This window comes from Nematostella vectensis, chromosome 13, assembly GCF_932526225.1.
Source record: "Nematostella vectensis chromosome 13, jaNemVect1.1, whole genome shotgun sequence".
Taxonomy (NCBI): domain Eukaryota; kingdom Metazoa; phylum Cnidaria; class Anthozoa; order Actiniaria; family Edwardsiidae; genus Nematostella; species Nematostella vectensis.
Genome location: NC_064046.1, coordinates 7,687,076 through 7,708,310, shown reverse-complemented (window position 1 = coordinate 7,708,310; position 21,235 = coordinate 7,687,076). Strand labels below are relative to the sequence as shown.

The 21,235-nt window shown below is 40.4% G+C and overlaps 1 protein-coding gene across 2 annotated transcripts in view; it reads left to right on the top strand.

Moving 5' to 3' along the window:
* Nucleotides 1-19,043, top strand: part of LOC116610270 — a 29,788-nt gene extending 10,745 nt beyond the window's left edge. The window contains exons 3-9 of one of the 2 annotated variants that reach the window (XM_048720661.1): nt 2,524-2,925; nt 5,009-5,302; nt 10,577-10,790; nt 13,595-13,755; nt 14,079-14,275; nt 14,679-14,853; nt 15,754-19,043. In XM_048720661.1, the coding sequence (XP_048576618.1) occupies nt 2,524-2,925; nt 5,009-5,302; nt 10,577-10,790; nt 13,595-13,755; nt 14,079-14,275; nt 14,679-14,853; nt 15,754-18,563 (4,253 nt within the window). In that variant the 3' untranslated portion in view covers nt 18,564-19,043. Of the gene's footprint in view, nt 1-2,523; nt 2,926-5,008; nt 5,303-10,576; nt 10,791-13,594; nt 13,756-14,078; nt 14,276-14,675; nt 14,854-15,753 lie in introns of both variants that reach the window. The other variant, XM_048720660.1, reaches the window with a different exon arrangement.
* Nucleotides 19,044-21,235: the final 2,192 nt, after the last annotated feature.

The following is a 21,235-nucleotide window of genomic DNA, read 5'->3' as shown; positions in this document are numbered from 1 at the left end:
CGTTTTAATTTATATATTCTAGTCATACATTGTGAAAGAAAATTTTTGTCCGGAACTCACCTTGACTGTCCATGCTGTTTGCTTGGCTTGTGTACACTTGTTGTTTTGGCGATCGATTCCGTTTTTTTTAGCTGTTATAAATAAAGCTTTTCTTCTTTGATTTTGCTCCATTGCATCTTTAATAAGAATAGAAGTGCAGAGCCTCGACAACTTCCTGATAAATGCTGCTGGTATTGAAGCCTTTTTATTCATCTAAAAATCAACCGCCGCACCAGATGAAAATAAAAACAGTTGGCTTTTACGAACACTTCAGCCGATATTCTGAGCTTGTATAAAGCAGTTTCTTTAGGCAGATATATCCTTCAAATTCTAAATGTCAATCACGCGCGCACAAAAAGCCAATCAGGAAAGAGATGATGAACTAACAGCCAAGCGGTCCCACAAATATCCCACAAAAAGTCGGCAATCACGGCAAAAAAAGATTGGTTTGAGATATTTTTCTGCAAATCTTGACAAGCAAATTTCAGGTCAGCGTAGAAAGGGCTAGTTCTGTTTTCGTTGACCGGCCACTTTTAGTGTAGAGCTGGGACTCCAATTGAAAAATACGTAAAATTTCAGTTAAAACCACATAAAAGAGCAGTGTATGTCCTACTATTAAACTTGTGTTTGAAATTATCCTAGGTTACTTTTACATATAAAAATGAGATTGTCGTTTGTATTTTTACTGTAAATCCTGATGTTTGCCGTCACAACGTCTTTATTTTAGATAAATCCAGGAAGGATTCACGGGCCGCATATCCGACATGTTGTTCACTTTGTGGGACATTTGGGTTGTACTTCGCTTGCTTCTATTTGCTGCTTTCTGATTGGATATTCGTGCGCGCATCGGATCTATTAATTTCTATACCTATGGGGCTCTGGCTCCGCTATAATTGCCACTCTCAAGCTAATCCGGAAGTGGGGTACAGACATGCGTTAGCTTTGATCTGCTTTGGGGTACCATACAGAAGGTTTACAGTCACTTCTTCCACAAACCGTGTCGTCCACAAACAACTCGTCCACAAATCGAGTCAACTCGTCCACAAGTAGAGTCAACTCGTCCACACAAATAGAGTCAATTCGTCCACACATAGTTTTAACAAAAATGTAGCCTCGTAGCATAAGTGTTTCATATAAAAACGTCTAACTGTGAAAAAGAGTCTTTTTAGAACTTCATATGCGCAGTTATTCGGAACGCCAATTCGACATAAAACATTGCATTAAAACGAACCCTTACGAAACCCTACGTAACTAGAACCGAATTAATCGTGTAGTTATTTTTATGCGATTTTAGCAAAGCGGCTAAGATTAGCGGTTTCTTTCACGCCGCTACGAGACCGTTGTGTTGTTTAACAAGAAAACACTGCCGACACAAATTCAACACGGAAATTTTTGCTCTTATTTCTTTAATACATCACGAACTCTTACGTAACTAGCACTGAATTAATCCCTGGAATACGTTGATTAAGGATTGTGTAGTTATTTTTGTGCAATTTCAGTGATGCGGCTAAGATCAGTAATTTCTTTCACGCCACTTCGAGAGTGTTGTTTAACCTGTTAACATTTCATCTTTTTCCAAATATTAGTAGAACTTTCAACTATTAGTCAGTATATAAAGTTATTAAATTTTGCGTTATTACATTTCGCGTTAAATAATTTATTACATTTTGCGTTGAAAAGTTATTACATTTCGCGTTAAACATTTATTACATTTTGCGTTGAAAGTTATTACATTTCGCGTTAGGAATACATATTGCGTTAGTTATTAAATTTTGCGGCGTAACAACCCCCCCCCCCCCCTTTAGACCTTGGATTTTTTTTAAAAAAATCTTTATTTTACAGTTTGTGATAGCAATTTGCTCCAAAAGCAAAAGTTTCATTTCATTCAATGTGCCGTCGATTTCCAAATGATGACCAAGTTTGCTGTCAGATTTTATACCAATTCGACAAGGTTTAGGGGAAATTTAGGGCTCTACTTACCCATTCTTTACCAATTTTCTCCATTTCTTCACCTAACATATCTTGAATGTTTGAAGGTTTGACGGCATTATTTGTAGAGCGAACATTTATTTATGTTTATGAGGGACTTCGAGTTGCAAAAAGCGCCAGAAATTTAATAGACTCTGGATTCCCGCGAATGCAACAAAAAGTAGACAAAAAATCAAACTATTCTCGGGTAGTGCTAAAGTGTATTGATGTGTATTTTTTTACTGGTGAGACTTTTTGCAAATTGTGCTGGCTGTATGGGCAGGCGGGCGAAAACACAGGCTACCCGCGCAAATACCCCCCCTCCCCCCCCCCCCCTCCAAAAAAAAAAAAAAGTTGAGTCGTATAGTAATATACCGTTTCTTTATACCTATTGGGCTCGGCTGCGCTGCGCCGATACTTAAAATTATTAGGGATATTTATTTAATGAAAATAGTCTTATTCTAGCTATAATTTGAATTATCTGGCGGAAAATTTAAGAAAACATATATTTTTCAGGTGGTTTTGCCGCAGCTATTCAGTACGTTGTTCCAGGATGGGAGCAAGGGAAATGCTTTGGAAAGTGGGAGGAGGTGACCCCCTTTCTCAGATTGACATCTGACTGTGATAAGCTATACCGACTGCTGCCGAGTGGAAAACTCATGGTCGAAGACTCTAGCCCCCCTGTGTGTGTGGGTGGTAGGAGGAGAGATGATTATAGATTGAATTACCATCCCTGTGAAGATATCGAGAACGGGGTCTTCAATTACTGTGGACCCGCTGGATTCATTCTTAAGGAAGTAAACACAGGTCGAACCGTTACCTACAGGCAAAGGCACTTCAAGGAGCGTAAAGTTCTCACGCTAAGGGCAAATAATCAATGTGGACTTCAAGAAGCTCAATTAGTACACCAATTTCTTGGTGAGTAGTGTAAAATTGTTACTTTAGCATCATTTTTTTTATTATTGCTGCGAGTCTAGAAAACCTGGCTCGACGGCTCCCCACTAGAGATTCGTGATTTACTCACTAGAGATTCGTGATCTACTCACTAGAGATTCGTGATCTACTCACTAGAGATTCGTGATCTACTCACTAGAGATTCGTGATCTACTCACTAGATATTTGTGATGCACTCACTAGAGATTCGTGATCTACTCACTAGAGATTCGTGATGTACTCACTAGAGATTCGTGATGTACTCACTAGAAATTTTGTGATGCACTCACTACAGATTCGTGATCTACTCACTAGAGATTCGTAATCTACTCACTAGAGATTCGTGATTTACTCACTAGAGATTCGTGATCTACTCACTAGAGATTCGTGATCTACTCACTAGAGATTCGTGATTTACTCACTAGAGATTCGTGATCTACTCACTAGAGATTCGTGATGTACTCACTAGAGATTCGTGATCTACTCACTAAAGATTCGTGATCTACTCACTAGATATTTGTGATGCACTCACTAGAGATTCGTGATGTACTCACTAGAGATTCGTGATGTACTCACTAGAGATTCGTGATCTACTCACTAGAGATTTGTGATCTACTCACTAGAGATTCGTGATCTACTCACTAGACATTCGTGATGTACTCACTAGAGATTCGTGATGTACTCACTAGAGATTCGTGATGTACTCACTAGAGATTCGTGATGTACTCACTAGAAATTCGTGATTTACTCACTAGAGATTCGTGATCTACTCACTAGAGATTCGTGATCTACTCACTAGAGATTCGTTATGTACTAACTAGAGATTCGTGATTTACTCACTAGAGATTGTGATTTACTCACTACAGATTCGTGATCTACTCACTAGATATTTGTGATCTACTCACTCGATATTCGTGATCTACTCACTAGAAATTCGTGATCTACTCACTAGAGATTCGTGATCTTCTCACAAGAGATTCGTGATTTACTCACTAGATATTTGTGATGCACTCACTAGAGATTCGTGATTTACTCACTAGAGATTCGTGATCTACTCACTAGATATTTGTGATCTACTCACTAGATATTTGTGATCTACTCACTAGAGATTCGTGATCTTCTCACTAGAAATTCGTGATCTACTCACTAGAAATTCGTGATCTACTCACTAGATATTTTTGATCTACTCACTAGATATTTTTGATCTACTCACTAGATATTCGTGATCTACTCACTAGAGATTCGTGATGTACTCACTAGATATTCGTGATCTACTCACTAGAGATTTGTGATCTACTCACTAGAGATTCGTGATGTACTCACTAGAGATTCGTGATGCACTCACTAGAGATTCGTGATGTACTCACTAGATATTCGTGATGTACTCACTAGAGATTCGTGATGTACTCACTAGAGATTCGTGATGTACTCACTAGAGATTCGTGATGTACTCACTAGAGATTCGTGATCTACTCACTAGAGATTCGTGATGCACTCACTAGAGATTCGTGATCTACTCACTAGATATTCGTGATCTACTCACTAGAGATTCGTGATCTACTCACTAGAGATTCGTGATGTACTCACTAGATATTCGTGATCTACTCGCTAGAGATTCGTGATCTACTCACTAGATATTTGTGATTCACTCAATAGATATTCGTGATCTACTCACTAGAGATTCGTGATTTACTCACTAGAGATTCGTGATCTACTCACTAGAGATTCGTGATTTACTCACTAGATATTTGTGATCTACTCACTAGATATTTGTGATCTACTCACTAGATATTTGTGATCTACTCACTAGAGATTCGTGATCTTCTCACTAGAAATTCGTGATCTACTCACTAGAAATTCGTGATCTACTCACTAGATATTTGTGATCTACTGACTAGATATTTGTGATCTACTCACTAGATATTTGTGATCTACTCACTAGATATTTGTGATCTACTCACTAGAGATTCATACATCAAATTTTGATCATATGTGGATGTAAATCGGATGTGTTGACGTTTTGTTTTCTTAATTAGGTTCTGATTTTTTTTCTAATAACCATCTTCAGTTCCAGGAGAAACTTATATCAACACCATAGGGATGACTATGAACGCAAACCAGTTCGCCCAAAAGTGCAGTGAGTTATTCGGAAGAAGAGTTTGTACACGGGCAGAAGTGTGCCCAAACGGGCCACGTGAGCAGAGTCTTATCACTACCGGACAAGGAGGTGGTGAACCAATGTTTATTTACGATGGTCGCTCGATAAAGCCAACTACGTGTGAAGTTGTAGAAACAAAAAATACTTTCTACGGCATGTGTTGTCCAGAGAAGTTCCCGACCCCCAAGTCATACTCTAAAGAAGGTAGAAGCGAATAAAATCCAGTAAAAACTAAGAAGACGAGTGTGAAGTAGGATGAAGGGCAAAGGCGAGGAGAAGAAGGGTGAAAAAGAGAAGGGGGAAGTGGGATGGCGGGGGAGAGAGGCGAGGGTTAAGAGTGGGAGGAGAAAAGGATGAGACGGAACACGATACATGAATAGGAGGAGACGGTTGAGGAAAAAGGAGAAGGGGTAGGGGGATGGAGACAAATAGGAGAAGGTAAGGAGGGTTATTTTTTGTTTCGAATTACACGGTGTATTGGAGGCGTGAAGGTTTTATCGATAGAGACCGAAGCACTTTCCTCAAATTCTCCGACAGTAACAAGAAAAATCCAGGCTTTTTTATAAACTCTGTTAAATCGCATATCTTTTGTTTTATTTATAGTACATTGTGTTGCCCCAATTACAATTACGGACGGTACCAAATTCCGGACAGTTTGCATCGAAAGCCTACCCTTTCATACCCAGGCTCCTGAGGCCCAAAACAAGAGCAAATGTGTGATAACGAAAGAATATTTATTGGGACAACCCAGACTTTGAAATGTACTTTATGTTATATATGAAATTAAAGCTTAAATGTTGTTCTTTACTTTAAATTAGATATTTCAGTACTCAGTACATTGGTTTGATGGAAATTGAATTTACAAAATAAGAATTTATCAAAAAATATCATACTAAAAATCAATATTTTATCTTTAGACACAACATATAATTTCATAAAAACTAGAAAATGTCAATGCAAAAACACCTAAAAACATAGTCTATCGCCAGTACTCCACTTTTGTATGGAAATCTTTCCAACAGTTTTGATCTTTCTGCAAGCAGAGGAAGACATTACACACATTGCAATAGATGCTAGGGCGTGGCACGTAGGGAACCTTGGGTCTTCTGGCCAATGGCACATCCTTATACCTGTCAGAGTGGGTTTTTCTTATTTTCTTACTACAAACAGCACAGTTACCCTTATCCTGACGCATTTCAGGCAAATGCAAACCAACATCAGTCAGTCTTAGCTCCTCATTTCTGGGGGGTCTCTGGGCAGCATTATGGGCAACCCGCATGTTGCCAATCAAGTTCTCAGCAAGCTCTTCTCTGAACTCCAGAGAGGTTCTGATTGGTCTAGGTGTACCCTCTCTATCCTCACACTCTAACACAAAAGCATTGTGGATTGCCACCTCTACTTCATGAAACAGTACACGACGGTACCATTTCACCGTCTTTCTGATACATGTATAGTACCTAAGCATCTGGTCAGACTGGTCCACACCCCCCATATAGGCATTATAATCTTTGAGAAGGGGTGGGCAAGGAATATCGCCACTTTGTCCTCCTTCACCTGCACCTCTTCTTTTGACATTTCTTGCATGGACTGGAGCACGAACTGGAAACTCAGGGGGGTGAATTGTAGATAAAAAATATACAGCCTTGTTGTCAAGCCACCCCACTGCCAGAAGAGGTCCACACATAAGCCACTTACTACTACCCCTAGCAAGTCCTCTTGTATTCTCAAATAGAACCTCCTTTGCAAAGTTTTTTCTGTTTCCCTTTATTGTTCCACATGCATATATTTGGTTGTCAAACAAGAACTGATAGAGTTCAACACTGGTATAATAGTTGTCAGTATAGAGGTGATGTCCCATACCTTCAAGGCCTGAACACAGCTCTTTTACAACCCTTGCTGCCAGTCCAACCTCAGCTCTTTCCCCAGGATTCTTTCCAATGTACAGTTGCTGTCGGTAGACATACTTTGATTCAGAATCGGCTAGCACCCAAACCTTGATACCAAACCGGACAGGTTTGTTCGCAATAAACTGGCGAAATGATAAACGTCCTCTCCATGGAATCATGCACTCATCAATTGAAATGTTTTTGTGCAGATTGTAGGCATTTTCAAATTTAGGGAAAAGAAGATTCAAAAGTGGCTTGATTTTATGCAATTTATCATAACCAGGTTGCCCAGAAGGCACAATGTTGGAGTCATCTGAGACATGAATGTACTGTAGAATCTGAAAGAATCTGTTACGAGACATGACTTGACTGAATGAGGGAACAGTCAAGAGCCATATTTTCTTCTGCCAATACATTTTTGCCTCAGGAAGTTTAACAATTCCCATAGCAATGTTCAAGCCAAAAAAGGCCTTCATTTCATCCTGTGTTATTGGTTTCCATTGTCCACCACTAGTACCCTTGGCTCCCTTCCTCTCTGCATTCAGGTTGGTCATAGTGACGAGGCAATCCCAAACCTCTTGGTCAAAAAATAATTCAAAATACTCAAGAGCAGATTTCTCCCTCCTCTGTCCTCTATTTGCCAGCCCAACAGCATTTGTAAACGGTTTTAAAATTCTTCTGTTGACCTCTTTCGACCAAATATATTGTTGACGGCCGCCATCTTGGATTTCTCTCCTTTGTTGAACTGAAATTGCTCTGCCTCGCCTGGCACCTCTTCCTCTGCGAACCCCTCGAATAGTTCTTCGAGCATTTTGTGAACATTCACGAAGATTTCTCGCTTTCTCTTGTCGCTGATTTGTCACACTTTGACGTCGATCAAACTCTGAATCACTCGAAGAGCTGCTGGAGTCCTCATAAGAGCTTACACTTTCGACAGAATCGTCTTCTAGATCGGCTGGAATTGCCGGGAATAACGTTGGTAATTCATCTTCGCCATCCTCCGAGTCAGAAGAGTCCAAATCTGTTGTGTTTTCGTCAAAAACACTCGATAAAACTTCATCTACCGTTAGATTTCGCTGCCGATTTCTTCTCACTCTAACTGACGCCATTTTTAAATACCCCAGCTGTAAACATCAGGTCGAAAAATTGAAAAATATCACTCCAAAACACGAGAAATCGATGATCTTTGAATGTCTCAAAAGAAAATGGCTTCCTCTTACATATTTTAGTGCCCAGGCCCCTAAAAGTTCTAATTCACGGCAAATGGGTACCACAGGACTCCCTAATTATATGACAACGTGGTCAGGTAGCACTGTAGTGCTACCTGGTCCGGAAAGGGTTAAAATACACGAAAGCGAATAAAAAAAATATTAAGTAACTAACTCTCATACTCACGTGTGATGTAGTAATTACGTAGTTGGCGTTAGTACCAGCAGGAAAATTCAAGTTTATTTAAAGGTGAGTCAAACTTTTGTTCGCGTAGTGTGAAAGTTAACGGTGCAGCGAATTTAACGCTTTACATAAACCAGTCCTTCTGGTAAATTAGAGTATAGAAAAATAAAATTTTAGTGGGAATGAAGCACTGTGAAATACTTTTTTTTTCTTTAATCTCGCTACTAATTTAAGGGGAATGAAAGCGTTTTGAAAATTTACTGTGCTTGTTCACGAAGTATGCCTAAACACGCACACAAATAGATTGCATATTGGAAATATGTTTAAAAGATCATGGAAATTAGTTTTTGGGATTTAGGTACATGTAAACGTTGTGTCAATTTGTGCAATTATATGATAAAGACAACGCTCGCAAAATATTACAACATAATTGCAGCTTGTAAAAAAATGTTCGAATATTTAGTTCTCAAACTTTCTAAACACATTGTAATGGCTATGTAGACAGCCAAAACTATAAATTACCACCTTTTAAGCACTTCCGGGATATACCTTTGCTTCTTTTTGGATGCTTTCATCATCAGGTTACAATTATTATTTTGAATGTGTTTTTTTGGGGAAACCTATTTAGAAGTAAGTAAAGTACAACAAACAGTTGTTTGGCGGAGCCAGCAGAGCATACATTCAACTTGAGCCATATCATGATAAAGATATCTGAATGATGTTAAGATATAGGTGCAAAAAAAACCTGGTAGCCCTTCAATGAGTTTGTATATATATTTACTGACTATATATTTTTATATATAACTACCAGATACTTATAGTTATATAGAGTTATATATATATATATATATATGTATATTTTTGTTTTTCTTTAATCTTTAATCTGGTATAATAGATTAAGGAAAATCAAAGAATTGAAAATGAATTATATTTTCTTAGAGCAAAATGGGTGCTTTTTTTATTCTCTCTAATATTTAAAACGATATTAGCAACCATCGAGCACATCTCTCTACTGATGCTCTCTTGAGTGGGATTGGATAGGATGATCATGATCCATTAACGTGAGACCCCTAGGGGATAGCAGTATCGTAAGAATCTTTTAACACCCGCTAAGGGATAGCGGTTAAGGAAGATTTGATGACAGTAAAGTACCTCATAGTCATGTCAAATGTTCTTCGAATTCACAAAATTACTAAAACCGGTCCTCGATATGTTTCACAAAAGAAAGCTGGGGTAAATAATTCTTTTAAGCATTGTTTATTAGGCAACTACAAATTTTCCCAAACCCATCGCTTGTCCTTTCGTGCATTGTTTGTACGTCTGTATTTAATAAAATTATTAAGTTTATCGATTTTCTCTCTTGGTTTTAGGCACGAAAAAAAATAATGCAAAAAACGTTGTTAACAATATCCACTGTGCTGGCCGCGAGTTGCAAGAGCAAAAACGCGCGAATAGTTAGAAGCAGGGTTTCCGTGAGTGCAAGCACAAAAATACAGAAATTCAAATTATTGTAGGTTTTTACTGTACTTTGAGGGTTTTCTAACGAATTTAGCAATCCTGGATAGTGCAAAAGTGTATTCATTTTTTATTTTCTAACTTGGGAGACATATAGCGAAATTATCCTAAAATTGGCTAGCAGCCGACCACAGGCTACCCGCGCGATGACCAAAAAAAAACTACGGCAAAAGCTCAAAACAGGATGAAGTGAGAAAAAGATTTGTTGCATTTTTATTAAATTGAACCTGTAAAATATTATTGTTATATGCCAAATTTTATTATTATTTTTCGACGAAAGTCTACGGATTCAAACGTATGAATTTGTGATTCAGACCGCGCGCAATTATCAAGTAAGCAAATGCTAAAATGCTCTTCGTAGATCCACATAATAAAAGTTGGCTTTGCTAAGATAAATTCTTAGTTTAATTTTATGAGCATTGGAAACATATGGGAGAAGATACAAAAATCGTTCCAGACGTTTGGGTCCGGAATTAGGGCCAGTTGACCGGGATTAGGGCAAATCAGTGACACATACTTTTATTATTAGGTGAAGGTCCAATCTTGTTACTGGCAAAATATCAAAAGTGTCTTTTTATTGCTAAAAAGTTATGGTGCTAAATGCAAGAACCGTCCGTAATTGGGGCAAGACACTGTACCGTTTAGAACCTCAAGGCTACTGTGACCAAAATATGTCTTTCCATAGGTGTTGGGATCATTATTCACCAGAGCGGAAAGTGTATAAACGTGATTGACGGCCACGTCAAGTTGAAGGATCAATGTTCTGGTTCGAGTGCAGCATTGCAATGGGCCTCAGACGGTTCTATAAGACTTCTGGATGATTCAAATTGTCTCAAGCAGGAAGACATTGGCTCCGAATCAAAACTTGTCAGCCGTGACTGCAGTGGTGATAAGGCACTGTATGTATCACTTAAACGACCAACGAAAATGCTACCCAAACTACAATAATTTAGCCCTCATTTTCTACGCCAGTTTTAAAACCAGAGAGAGAGACTGTAGGACAGTGGTGGACTGTGGGATAGTGAGGGACTGTAGAAAACCGAGGGACTGTAGGATAGTGAGGGACTGTAGGATAGTGAGGGACTGTAGTATACTGAGGGACTGTGGGATAGTGAGGGACTGTAGGATAGTGAGGGACTGTAGGAAACTGAGGGACTGTAGGATAGTGAGGGACTGTAGGATACTGAGGGACTGTAGGATAGTGAGGGACTGTAGGATACTGAGGGACTGTAGGATAGTGAGGGGCTCAAGCATAGTGAGGGACTTTAGGATAGTAAGGGACTGTAGGAAAGTGAGGGACTGTAGGAAAGTGAGGGAATGTAGGATAGTGAGGGACTGTAGGATTTTGAGGGACTGTAGGATAGTGAGGGACTGTAGGATAGTGAGGGACTGTAGGATAGTGAGGGACTGTAGGATAGTGAGGGACTTTAGAATAGTGAGGGACTGTAGGATAGTGATGGACTGTAGGAAACTGAGGGACTGTAGGATAGTGAGGTACTGTAGGATAGTGAGGGACTTTAGGATAGTGAGGGACTGTAGGAAACTGAGGGACTGTAGGATAGTGAGGGGCTCAAGCATAGTGAGGGACTTTAGGATAGTAAGGGACTGTAGGAAAGTGAGGGACTGTAGGAAAGTGAGGGAATGTAGGATAGTGAGGGACTGTAGGATTTTGAGGGACTGTAGGAAAGTGAGGGAATGTAGGATAGTGAGGGACTGTAGGATTTTGAGGGACTGTAGGATAGTGATGGACTGTAGGATAGTGAGGGACTTAAGGATAGTGAGGGACTGTAGGATAGTGAGGGACTGTAGGATAGTGAGGGACTGTAGGAAAGTGAGGGACTGTAGGATAGTAAGGGACTGTAGGAAATTGAGGGACTGTAGCAAATTGAGGGACTGTAGGATAGTGAGGGACTGTTGGATAGTGAGGGACTGTAGGATAGTGAGGGACTTTAGGATAGTGAGGGACTGTAATATAGTGAGGGACTGTAGGATAGTGAGGGACTGTAGGACACTGAGGGACTGTAGGATAGTAAGGGACTGTAGGATAGTGAGGGACTGTAGAATAGTGAGGGACTGTAGGATTTTGAGGGACTGTAGGATAGTGAGGGACTGTAGGACACTGAGGGACTGTAGGATAGTGAGGGACTGTAGGATAGTGAGGGACTGTAGGATAGTGAGGGACTTTAGAATAGTGAGGGACTGTAGGATAGTGATGGACTGTAGGAAACTGAGGGACTGTAGGATAGTGAGGTACTTTAGGATAGTGAAGGACTTTAGGATAGTGAGGGACTGTAGGAAACTGAGGGACTTTAGGATAGTGAGGGACTGTAGGATAGTGAGGGACTGTAGGATAGTGAGGGACTTTAGGATAGTAAGGGACTGTAGGAAAGTGAGGGACTGTAGGAAAGTGAGGGAATGTAGGATAGTGAGGGACTGTAGGATTTTGAGGGACTGTAGGATAGTGAGGGACTGTAGGACACTGAGGGACTGTAGGATAGTGAGGGACTGTAGGATAGTGAGGGACTTTAGGATAGTGAGGGACTGTAGGATAGTGATGGACTGTAGGAAACTGAGGGACTGTAGGATAGTGAGGTACTGTAGGATAGTGAGGGACTTTAGGATAGTGAGGGACTGTAGGAAACTGAGGGACTTTAGGATAGTGAGGGACTGTAGGATAGTGAGGGACTTTAGGATAGTGAGGGACTGTAGGATAGTGAGGGACTGTAGGATAGTGAGGGACTGTAGGATAGTGAGGGACTTTAGGATAGTGAGGGACTGTAGGATAGTGAGGGACTGTAGGATAGTGAGGGACTGTAGGAAAGTGAGGGAATGTAGGATAGTGAGGGACTGTAGGACACTGAGGGACTGTAGGATAGTGAGGGACTGTAGGATAGTGAGGGACTGTAGGATAGTGAGGGACTTTAGGATAGTGAGGGACTGTAGGATAGTGATGGACTGTAGGAAACTGAGGGACTGTAGGATAGTGAGGTACTGTAGGATAGTGAGGGACTTTAGGATAGTGAGGGACTGTAGGAAACTGAGGGACTTTAGGATAGTGAGGGACTGTAGGATACTGAGGGACTTTAGGATAGTGAGGGACTGTAGGATAGCGAGGGACTGTAGGATAGTGAGGGACTGTAGGATAGTGAGGGACTTTAGGATAGTGAGGGACTGTAGGATAGTGAGGGACTGGAGGATAGTGAGGGACTGTAGGACACTGAGGGACTGTAGGATAGTGAGGGACTGTAGGATAGTGAGGGACTGTAGGATAGTGAGGGACTGTAGGATAGTGAGGGACTGTAGGATAGTGAGGGACTTTAGGATAGTGAGGGACTGTAGGAAACTGAGGGACTGTAGGATAGTGAGGGACTGTAGGATACTGAGGGACTGTAGGATAGTGAGGGGCTCAAGCATAGTGAGGGACTTTAGGATAGTAATGGACTGTATGAAAGTGAGGGACTGTAGGAAAGTGAGGGAATGTAGGATAGTGAGGGACTGTAGGATTTTGAGGGACTGTAGGATAGTGAGGGACTGTAGGATAGTTGCGCGATATTTTATGTTTAGCCCCTGCTCTGATTCTATACTCGTTACGTAAATGACCTTTCAAATATCGCGCAACGTACCCGCCCCCTTCAGCCCGTGCAAGTAGAAAGTGTATCTTTTGCGTAATTTTTAATACTCACTACGTTTGTTCTTTTTTTAGTTTCCAGTTTACAAAGGACAATTACCTTCAGGACTTGAAAACCAGTCGATGCTTGGTCCCTGACGCCGAGTCAGATGAAGGAAAAATAAATCCAGTTGAGGACACAGAGCTCATGTTAAGGGACGAGTGTACGTCTGTTGGATCCTTCTTCAAATTTCAAGGTAAATAAGAGAGTTCAGAATCAACACAACACAACATCATTTTGTAAGGTCTATCTAATCAAGATATTATTTTAAATTAACGTCTTTTCAACACACACGAATTGGAATGAGTGTGTATCGGGTCCATACAAGAACCAGGTAAAACTTCATTTTCCTGCGAATTTTTACGGTAAACATTTATTCAAAAGATAAAAGTACTTGGCGGAATCATACTGTCACTGGGTTATATGTTTTACTATTATCATTATTTCAAGGTTTCCGACGTGCATTTATCACTATCCTATCGCCCGTGGTCTAATCGATGTGTACCCTACTATCCACAGTGCTTGAGGGGCTGATAAAGAATGTTGGCAACCGTAAATGCGTTGCCGCGGTAACAGTAGAAGGCAGTCAAGATATGCAGCTAACACTTCAGGAGGACTGTGACCTAGGCCGCCACAAAGTCATCATGCCTAAACAAAATTCAACAGTTCAATTCATGGTCAGCGGTAAATGCCTGTCAGCGGACGTCGAGAATAGTGTAAGAAACATTCCAATCAACAATGATACATCTGTTATAGTTTGACGCGCTCCCGTGGTCAACGTCATGGTTAGCTCATTACCATTCGAGGGTATAAAGACTCGGTTTGATGGGCGCTAGCGCAATTAGTTTCCAGGCTGTTTGGCTAAACTGCTTATTTCAATCAGATAACGTTTTCGTATCCTTATTGGGTTAATTCACAAAGGTAGCAAGGACACTCTTGGAACCATGACTATATAAATCCGGCGAAACGTATGTTATCGTGGGGTTGGAAAGGTTATGCCAGTACGAAAAACTACTAATTAATATGAAGAAAACGCTGACGTTTTGAAGATCTGGTACCTAATACTTTTTTTGGATTTTTAATGCTTTGTCTTATACTGTAATTGTGGACTTTCAGCAGGTTACAGTGAATGACTGCCCGGCAACGGTAGATGCAGGCCACCAAGCGTGTTTCAATTACAAAGGCAGCAAGTTAAGGCCATGTAATGATGACAGGAAGTGTATCGTGGTCAGCGGTAACACCCTCGCGGTCAGTACTTCATGTGGCAGGCCTGACTCATCTTTCCACATTGTGGGTAAGTGTCAACACGTAAAAGTAACTAACTAATAGCATTTGATACACCTCTCTGTTTATTTGACAATATTAAGGTGGCGCGCCGAGGTTGTTTTGGCTAAACAGCTTATACTAAGTTAACCACAGAAGACTCACGATTTTTTGTAAATTTTTCATATTTTATTAATACATCTATGCTTTATCAGATTCCGCTAGATTCACTTTAGGAAATCAAATTATTTTTAGTCATGCAAGTTAAAAAGAAGCAATATTTTTATATTAAAATAAAAATATCGAAATCTGCATGATGATTTCTTAATAAAAATACTCTCGAATTGACCATCTGGAATTTATTCTTGTGCAACACTGGTCCTCTTGCCCCTCTCACACAAGTTGCCTTAGGGTGTGGACTTAGCAGGGGGTGTAAATTCGGGAATGGATCTTTGTAGGCAAGAGTGCATTTTTTTTCAAAGATTGCGAGGAAAATTTTGGCGTAAAATAAAGATTCATCAATCGCGAAGTTTGACAGGTCAGTTTTAAGCCAAAAATTGGTGTGCTTGAAGCTGGAGTATTGTTAGGTGTTACTCTGAATTTAGAAAAAAATTCATCTCGCACATTTCGATATTTTTATTTTAATATAAAAAAAATGCTTCCATTTACCTTGCATGAAAAAAATAATTTGATTTCAAACAAGAGTGAATCTTGCGGGATCTGACAAAGCATAGATGTAATAATAAAATCTGAAAAATTAACGAAAATCGAGCCGAAAATGAGTCTTCTATAGGGAATCTTAGTGAAAGTTGTTTAGCCAAAACATTCTCGGCGCGCCACCCTAAGGGACATTATTTAGGGACTTCCAAAAGGTAGTTATAATTTCTAAATTTGGAAGCCAAAAATATCATTAGATACCTGTTTTCCCCAGATGTGCAAACCAAATGCGATACCGAACAATGCAAATGCGGTGATGGCTTTCTGAGAAAGGGGGCAGCGTGCCTCCCGATAAATCCCTGTCATGGAGCAAACCGAGGTGGCTGTGAAGGTAGAGCCATTTGCGTGTACACGGGCCCTGGAAAAAGCATTTGCAGGTGTCCGGCTAGTTACAAGCTAGACGAGAGCCAGGCGCGATGCACATTATGCCCAGATGGTAACTGTTTTGTGGGTTGTGATTTCTACAATGACGAAGAACTCAAGACTGCTTTAAGTCAACAGGACTCTATAGTACTTCGGTTTGCATATTTGAAGACCTCGGATTTAGCAGACTACGTTCAAAAGACCTCCGCACATCAAGACGTTGTAGTTTACACCCAGCATCTTGTCGTTCAAGGGTATCTGGAGTTAAAGAACAAAACTAGACTTGCAATTTTTGCGAGGGAAGTTACTAAAGAAGAAGGTGCTCAAATTAAGCTATTCGCTATTGATCCCGAAGATACACCTTCAGAGTCCGATTATCGAAGGTCCGTTGCCCAAGTAGCACACGGCGAATTCAAGTGCGAGGACAATTACTATAATCCAACTGGGGACCAAGTAACAGCAGGTGCTACTATCACTATCTACCAAGGAAATAGCGGTTCTCCTTTCACTTGCTCGGCAAACTACAACGTCTACCCCCTTGTTACACTAGAAAATCTTGAAAAAAAGAAGATGTTGAAACATGCTTTGGATGTTGAGTTCCTTCTTCTAAGCTTAGCTTGCGCCAAGGTGATGGCCCAAGACAGAAATATCTACCTTACAAAGGACGGCAAACATTCTCTAATTGCAAGCGAGCCAATGCAGATAATAGAGTATGTAAAGGAGCAAGTTAAGTTTTTTCGTGATGCACCAGAACTGACAACGCAGGAGACCTCTGATTTGAATGGTGTTGGTCTAGCAGCGACTGAATTGCGAGAGAGGTTACTTGCACGCGCACAGGGAGTTACATTTGTGCCATACCTGTCCCTAAAGGCATACGAGAAACTTCTAGTTTTACTCAAAGATGACGCAAAGCTGGCAATAAACCAATACGAGAGATACCGGAAAACCTCAGAAGGCCTGAAACACAGAATTGATGCCACGAAGTCTATGACACACATCATGACAGCAATTGTCCGCTCAAATGATTTCAACATTGAGGCAATGAAACGCGAGCTTGACAAAACAATAGAAGACCAAAAGCTCCTGAGAGAAAAGCTGAAGGAAGCGGAAACTTCTCTAGAGGCAGCCAGGAAAGTATTTGAGAATGAGGTGGAGGCCTACAAGACAAAAATGATAGTAAACGCTGTATTTTCTATACTCGGAGCAATCACAGGGGCGCTAACAGGGGGGTTTAACACAGTCGCTGCTGTTGGATCAGTTGCAGATGAAATGACAAAGTTTGCTCGGATCATAATCAAGATAGGAGCAATAATGGAAACGATTGGATCAGTTGTTGCTCTTGCTGAAACTTTTAAAGACTTCCATTACGACCAAAAACCGTACATCACTACAAATGCCGAAGGTTACTACAAGGAGAGAAAAATTGTAGATGCGAATGATGAGAGCTTTGCCGTCGCGGTGAAAGATTGGGACGTCATGGTTGCAGAAGCAGAGGGTGCACTTGCGATTGGAACTGCGGCAAATGAAATTGGGGGCACTGGGTCTTACCTTGCTGCTTTGAGGACTGTTGCCATCTGGGGCAAGGCTGTCCATGAAAAATCAATTGCAATGAAATCCCTCGTAAACAAGCTAAGTAGTTTGACTTCACTTCAGAAAGAACAGCACACGGCGGAAGGGAAAATAGGACAAGCAATCGTCGAATCGGAAAACTTGGGTAGAGTCAATGGACAACTTCTTATTCAAATGGGTCTTCAGAAGGAACGTCTTCGGTTTGCCATGGTGGATACATTGATGACATTTTGTGATTCCTACTTTTATAACTGGATGGCCGAGTGCCCTGTTCAACCTACGTTGTCTGATGATCTGTTCTCATTGCACAGCAAAGTAAATGAAGGTTTGAGCGCAGTCGTCAACGCCGTAGAAAGCTTTGCGCCGTTCACTGCACAGCAATTTGAAGCGACCAAAGTGATCAGTAACACACCCGTGTGCAACAAAGGGGATGGGAAAGAACACTATCCAAAACCAGATGTTATCCCGACACTGACCCAATGCCAGCCGATTGATAAACTAAAAGAAACTGGTACTTTCCTGTATAATCTAGAGCGAGACGACAAGGACGTGTTGAAAGGATACGAGCGAGTACACGTCGAAGAGTTGGAGGTCTACCTTGAAGGCGCTACCATCGACGAAGGAAATCCCATCACCATCTTCATCTCCTTCAGCGGATACATGAACGAAGTCTTCGAGGGCAAGGATTACCATTTCGTTACACCACCAAGAATCATCGTATTCTCCTACTTACCCGGGGATAACCCTAAAATTGTTCAATTCGGCAGAGTCGCTGACAAATTTGAGGAGTATTATGACGGAATTTCAGCTATGACGTTATGGTCCATCACAGTGCCAAGAGAGGAAAACCACAGCAGTTTGAATACTGCAGGCGTCACCAGCGTTGTTATGAAGTTTAAGGGAAGCCGTGTACATAAAAGAGAAGAGGAGATAATGACTGTCGCCGATGAAAAGAAGAAGTCAAAGATTAAGAAGACAAAGGCTGAGGGAAAGAGAAAGAAGAAAAGGAAAAGAAGAAAGGAAGAAGGGAGAATTGGATTCAGTCGTCGTTTGAGATACGGCGGAGAGAGAATGGTGGCGATCAGTGGCTGAAATGCAGGATAAACTGGGAAATGTGAAGAAAACAAAATACGTTGATTATTAATAATCTAAGTAAAAAGCTTAATGAGATTGCATGACAGGTATATCAGGGATGGCTTTTCGCTAAAATATTTTCTTGGTCTTTGGAATACGTTGCAAAATAGGCTTAAGTTATATATGAGATTACATAACCGATTACATAACGAACTGCCTCAAATCAAATGAAAATAACTCAAATCAAATGAAAATAAAATTTCCCTAATCTTAAAATATTGTTTTAACAAATATTCCAGAAATGTGTTATCCACAAGCAGCAGATTGTAACTTTTTCAAAGTTGCCCGTGTCACAATAGTAACAAACAAAGACTTGAACTAAACTGAACTAAAGAACTAAAATGTTAAATAGCTTTTCTGTGAGCAACACCCCTGATATTCTGATTAATTCAATGTATTTATGTCGCGTAAATGAAATAAAAGAAAATGAAAACAAGATATTAAGGAAGATGAGAGGTGTGCAAAATGAAGTGGGTAGTATACAAGAAGAGATGGGTTGGATACATCAATGAGTGGAGGGAATAAAAGAAGGGAAGGGTCGTGAACAACCTCAACCAACCTTTCTTTACCACCAACCCTTCTTGTACACCACCCATCCCTTCTTGATTAGCATCCACCCCTTCTTATTTTATCCCTTCTTGAACACCACTGTACCGGAACCGGAAATCCAGATTGTATATCGCGCGATTGCATAGTCAGCGGTTTCGCGACGGTGAGTAATGGCGGCGCCCATCCACGAGCGTATTTTGTGCTGTTTGAGGGACCAAAGTGTGAGTGTTTACCTAGTATTTCCTTGTTTTAATGTTCTTTTCGTGTGTTTGAGACCGCAATTGTAATGCACCTTTTGTTTGTACTTACCGAGTTAAAGTTTGAATCCAAGGATTATCTCTTAGTCATATACTCTTGTGTAATGGGTGATCCGGCACAGTAAAACACTTTGGCAAGCTATGGAAGCGTTTTTAGAAGTCAATAACTTACGAAGCAAGGCAAAACAAGAGGTTACAACGGCAGCAAGACGTGGGTGTCTCTAGCTGTCTCGTGTTGGCGTGGTAATTTATTCTAACTCAAGACCTAATTAAAATATGATCACGTGATTACGTAACATCCCATTTTATCTAGTTAAGTAACTTACGTAACATCTCATACTAAGGTCATAAACAAAGTAAATAAAGTGAACAACAACCAAACTTGACTAAGTGTTTAATATCTCTATAGTCACAAAGACTCATTAACTCAAAAACAGTTCACTTAGCTTATTAAGCCATAACAAAGTCTCTAAACTTGCTTGTGAGTTTGATGTCTCTTGTCCTGGTTTGGGTAACTTTCTGAGGTTCAGCTGGTTTTCTTTCTTGTGGTTGCTTTGTAGCTGCTGGTGTAGCTTGCAGAGTTGCATCACTACTACTAGACCCAGGTATGAGTGTGTGCTGAATCTGAGTGCTCTGATTTCTCTTAGGGTTTGAGATCTTAAGCGCTTTCCTATTTCTTCTGATGACTCCATTGTTAACAGCTATCAAGTATGATCTGACAGACAAAACTTCTGTGCATTTTCCTGGTCACCATTATTGATTAGCTTGATTCGGTTGTACTCTGACATCTTGTCCAACCTCTAACGGTGGCAGTATCTTAGCCTTCTGATCATTCACTGATTTTGCCTGTCTTCTCTTACTCTCTATCTTTTGTGGGACATCTGTTGCAACCTCAGGTTATAGAGACTAGTGACCGTTGGTAACAATGTTCTTGTCCTTCTAGAAATCAGTCGTTGTACAGGACTGGTGTCCAGCCTTTCAGTAGGCGTGTTCCTGTAGTTTAGCAATGCCATAAGAGGATCTTGGTTGTCCTTTTTCGCTTTCAGAAACAGGTGCTCCACAATTTTAACGGCGGACTCAGCTTTCCCGTTTGACTGATAATGATGTGGTGAAGACGACAGATGATCAAATTCCCAGTCAGTTGCAAACTGTTTAAACTCATCATTCTCTAATATATAGATTTAGGCACTGCCTAAATGCGGAGCCAGCATTTAACACCTTGTTGTGTTGACTGATAGGGGTAGTTTTAGAGGGGATCTTGGTGTCTGTAGAATGTTTAATGAGATTAAAAATATGTCAAATTTTACTGCCATGTAATTATGAATTGTATTGGCCCCTCCAAATGGATCAAGCAAGCACTCATTCAATAATATTAAATATGCAGTATGAAAGTTAACAAAATACTAAAACTTGGTGTGAAAAAGGCTGTCAAAGTTCAAGGTTGACGAGAATGTTTTTTCAAGAGTCTAATGGTCAATTTTTATTTACCTTCATAGAAGTTCCACTATGTATATTTTCATCAAAACACCATTCTAACAAGCTTTGACCTTGTGAAGAATATATGAAGGATGTAACAGCATTCCAAAGATTAAGATACCATACTGTAGTTCAGGGGCGGATCTAGCTTTTTGCCAAGGGGGGATTTGGCCCAAAAATTTTCGTCATTATTTTACCTTCGTAACGATTTTGGGGTGAAAAGATACACTGAAAATAATAAAAAAGGAAAGCCCAAGGGGAGGTTTAAACCCCCATAGACCCACTACTGTAGTTTTCATGTACCACAACTGATTATTCAGAAAAATGTGTTGAAACTTAACTCCACAA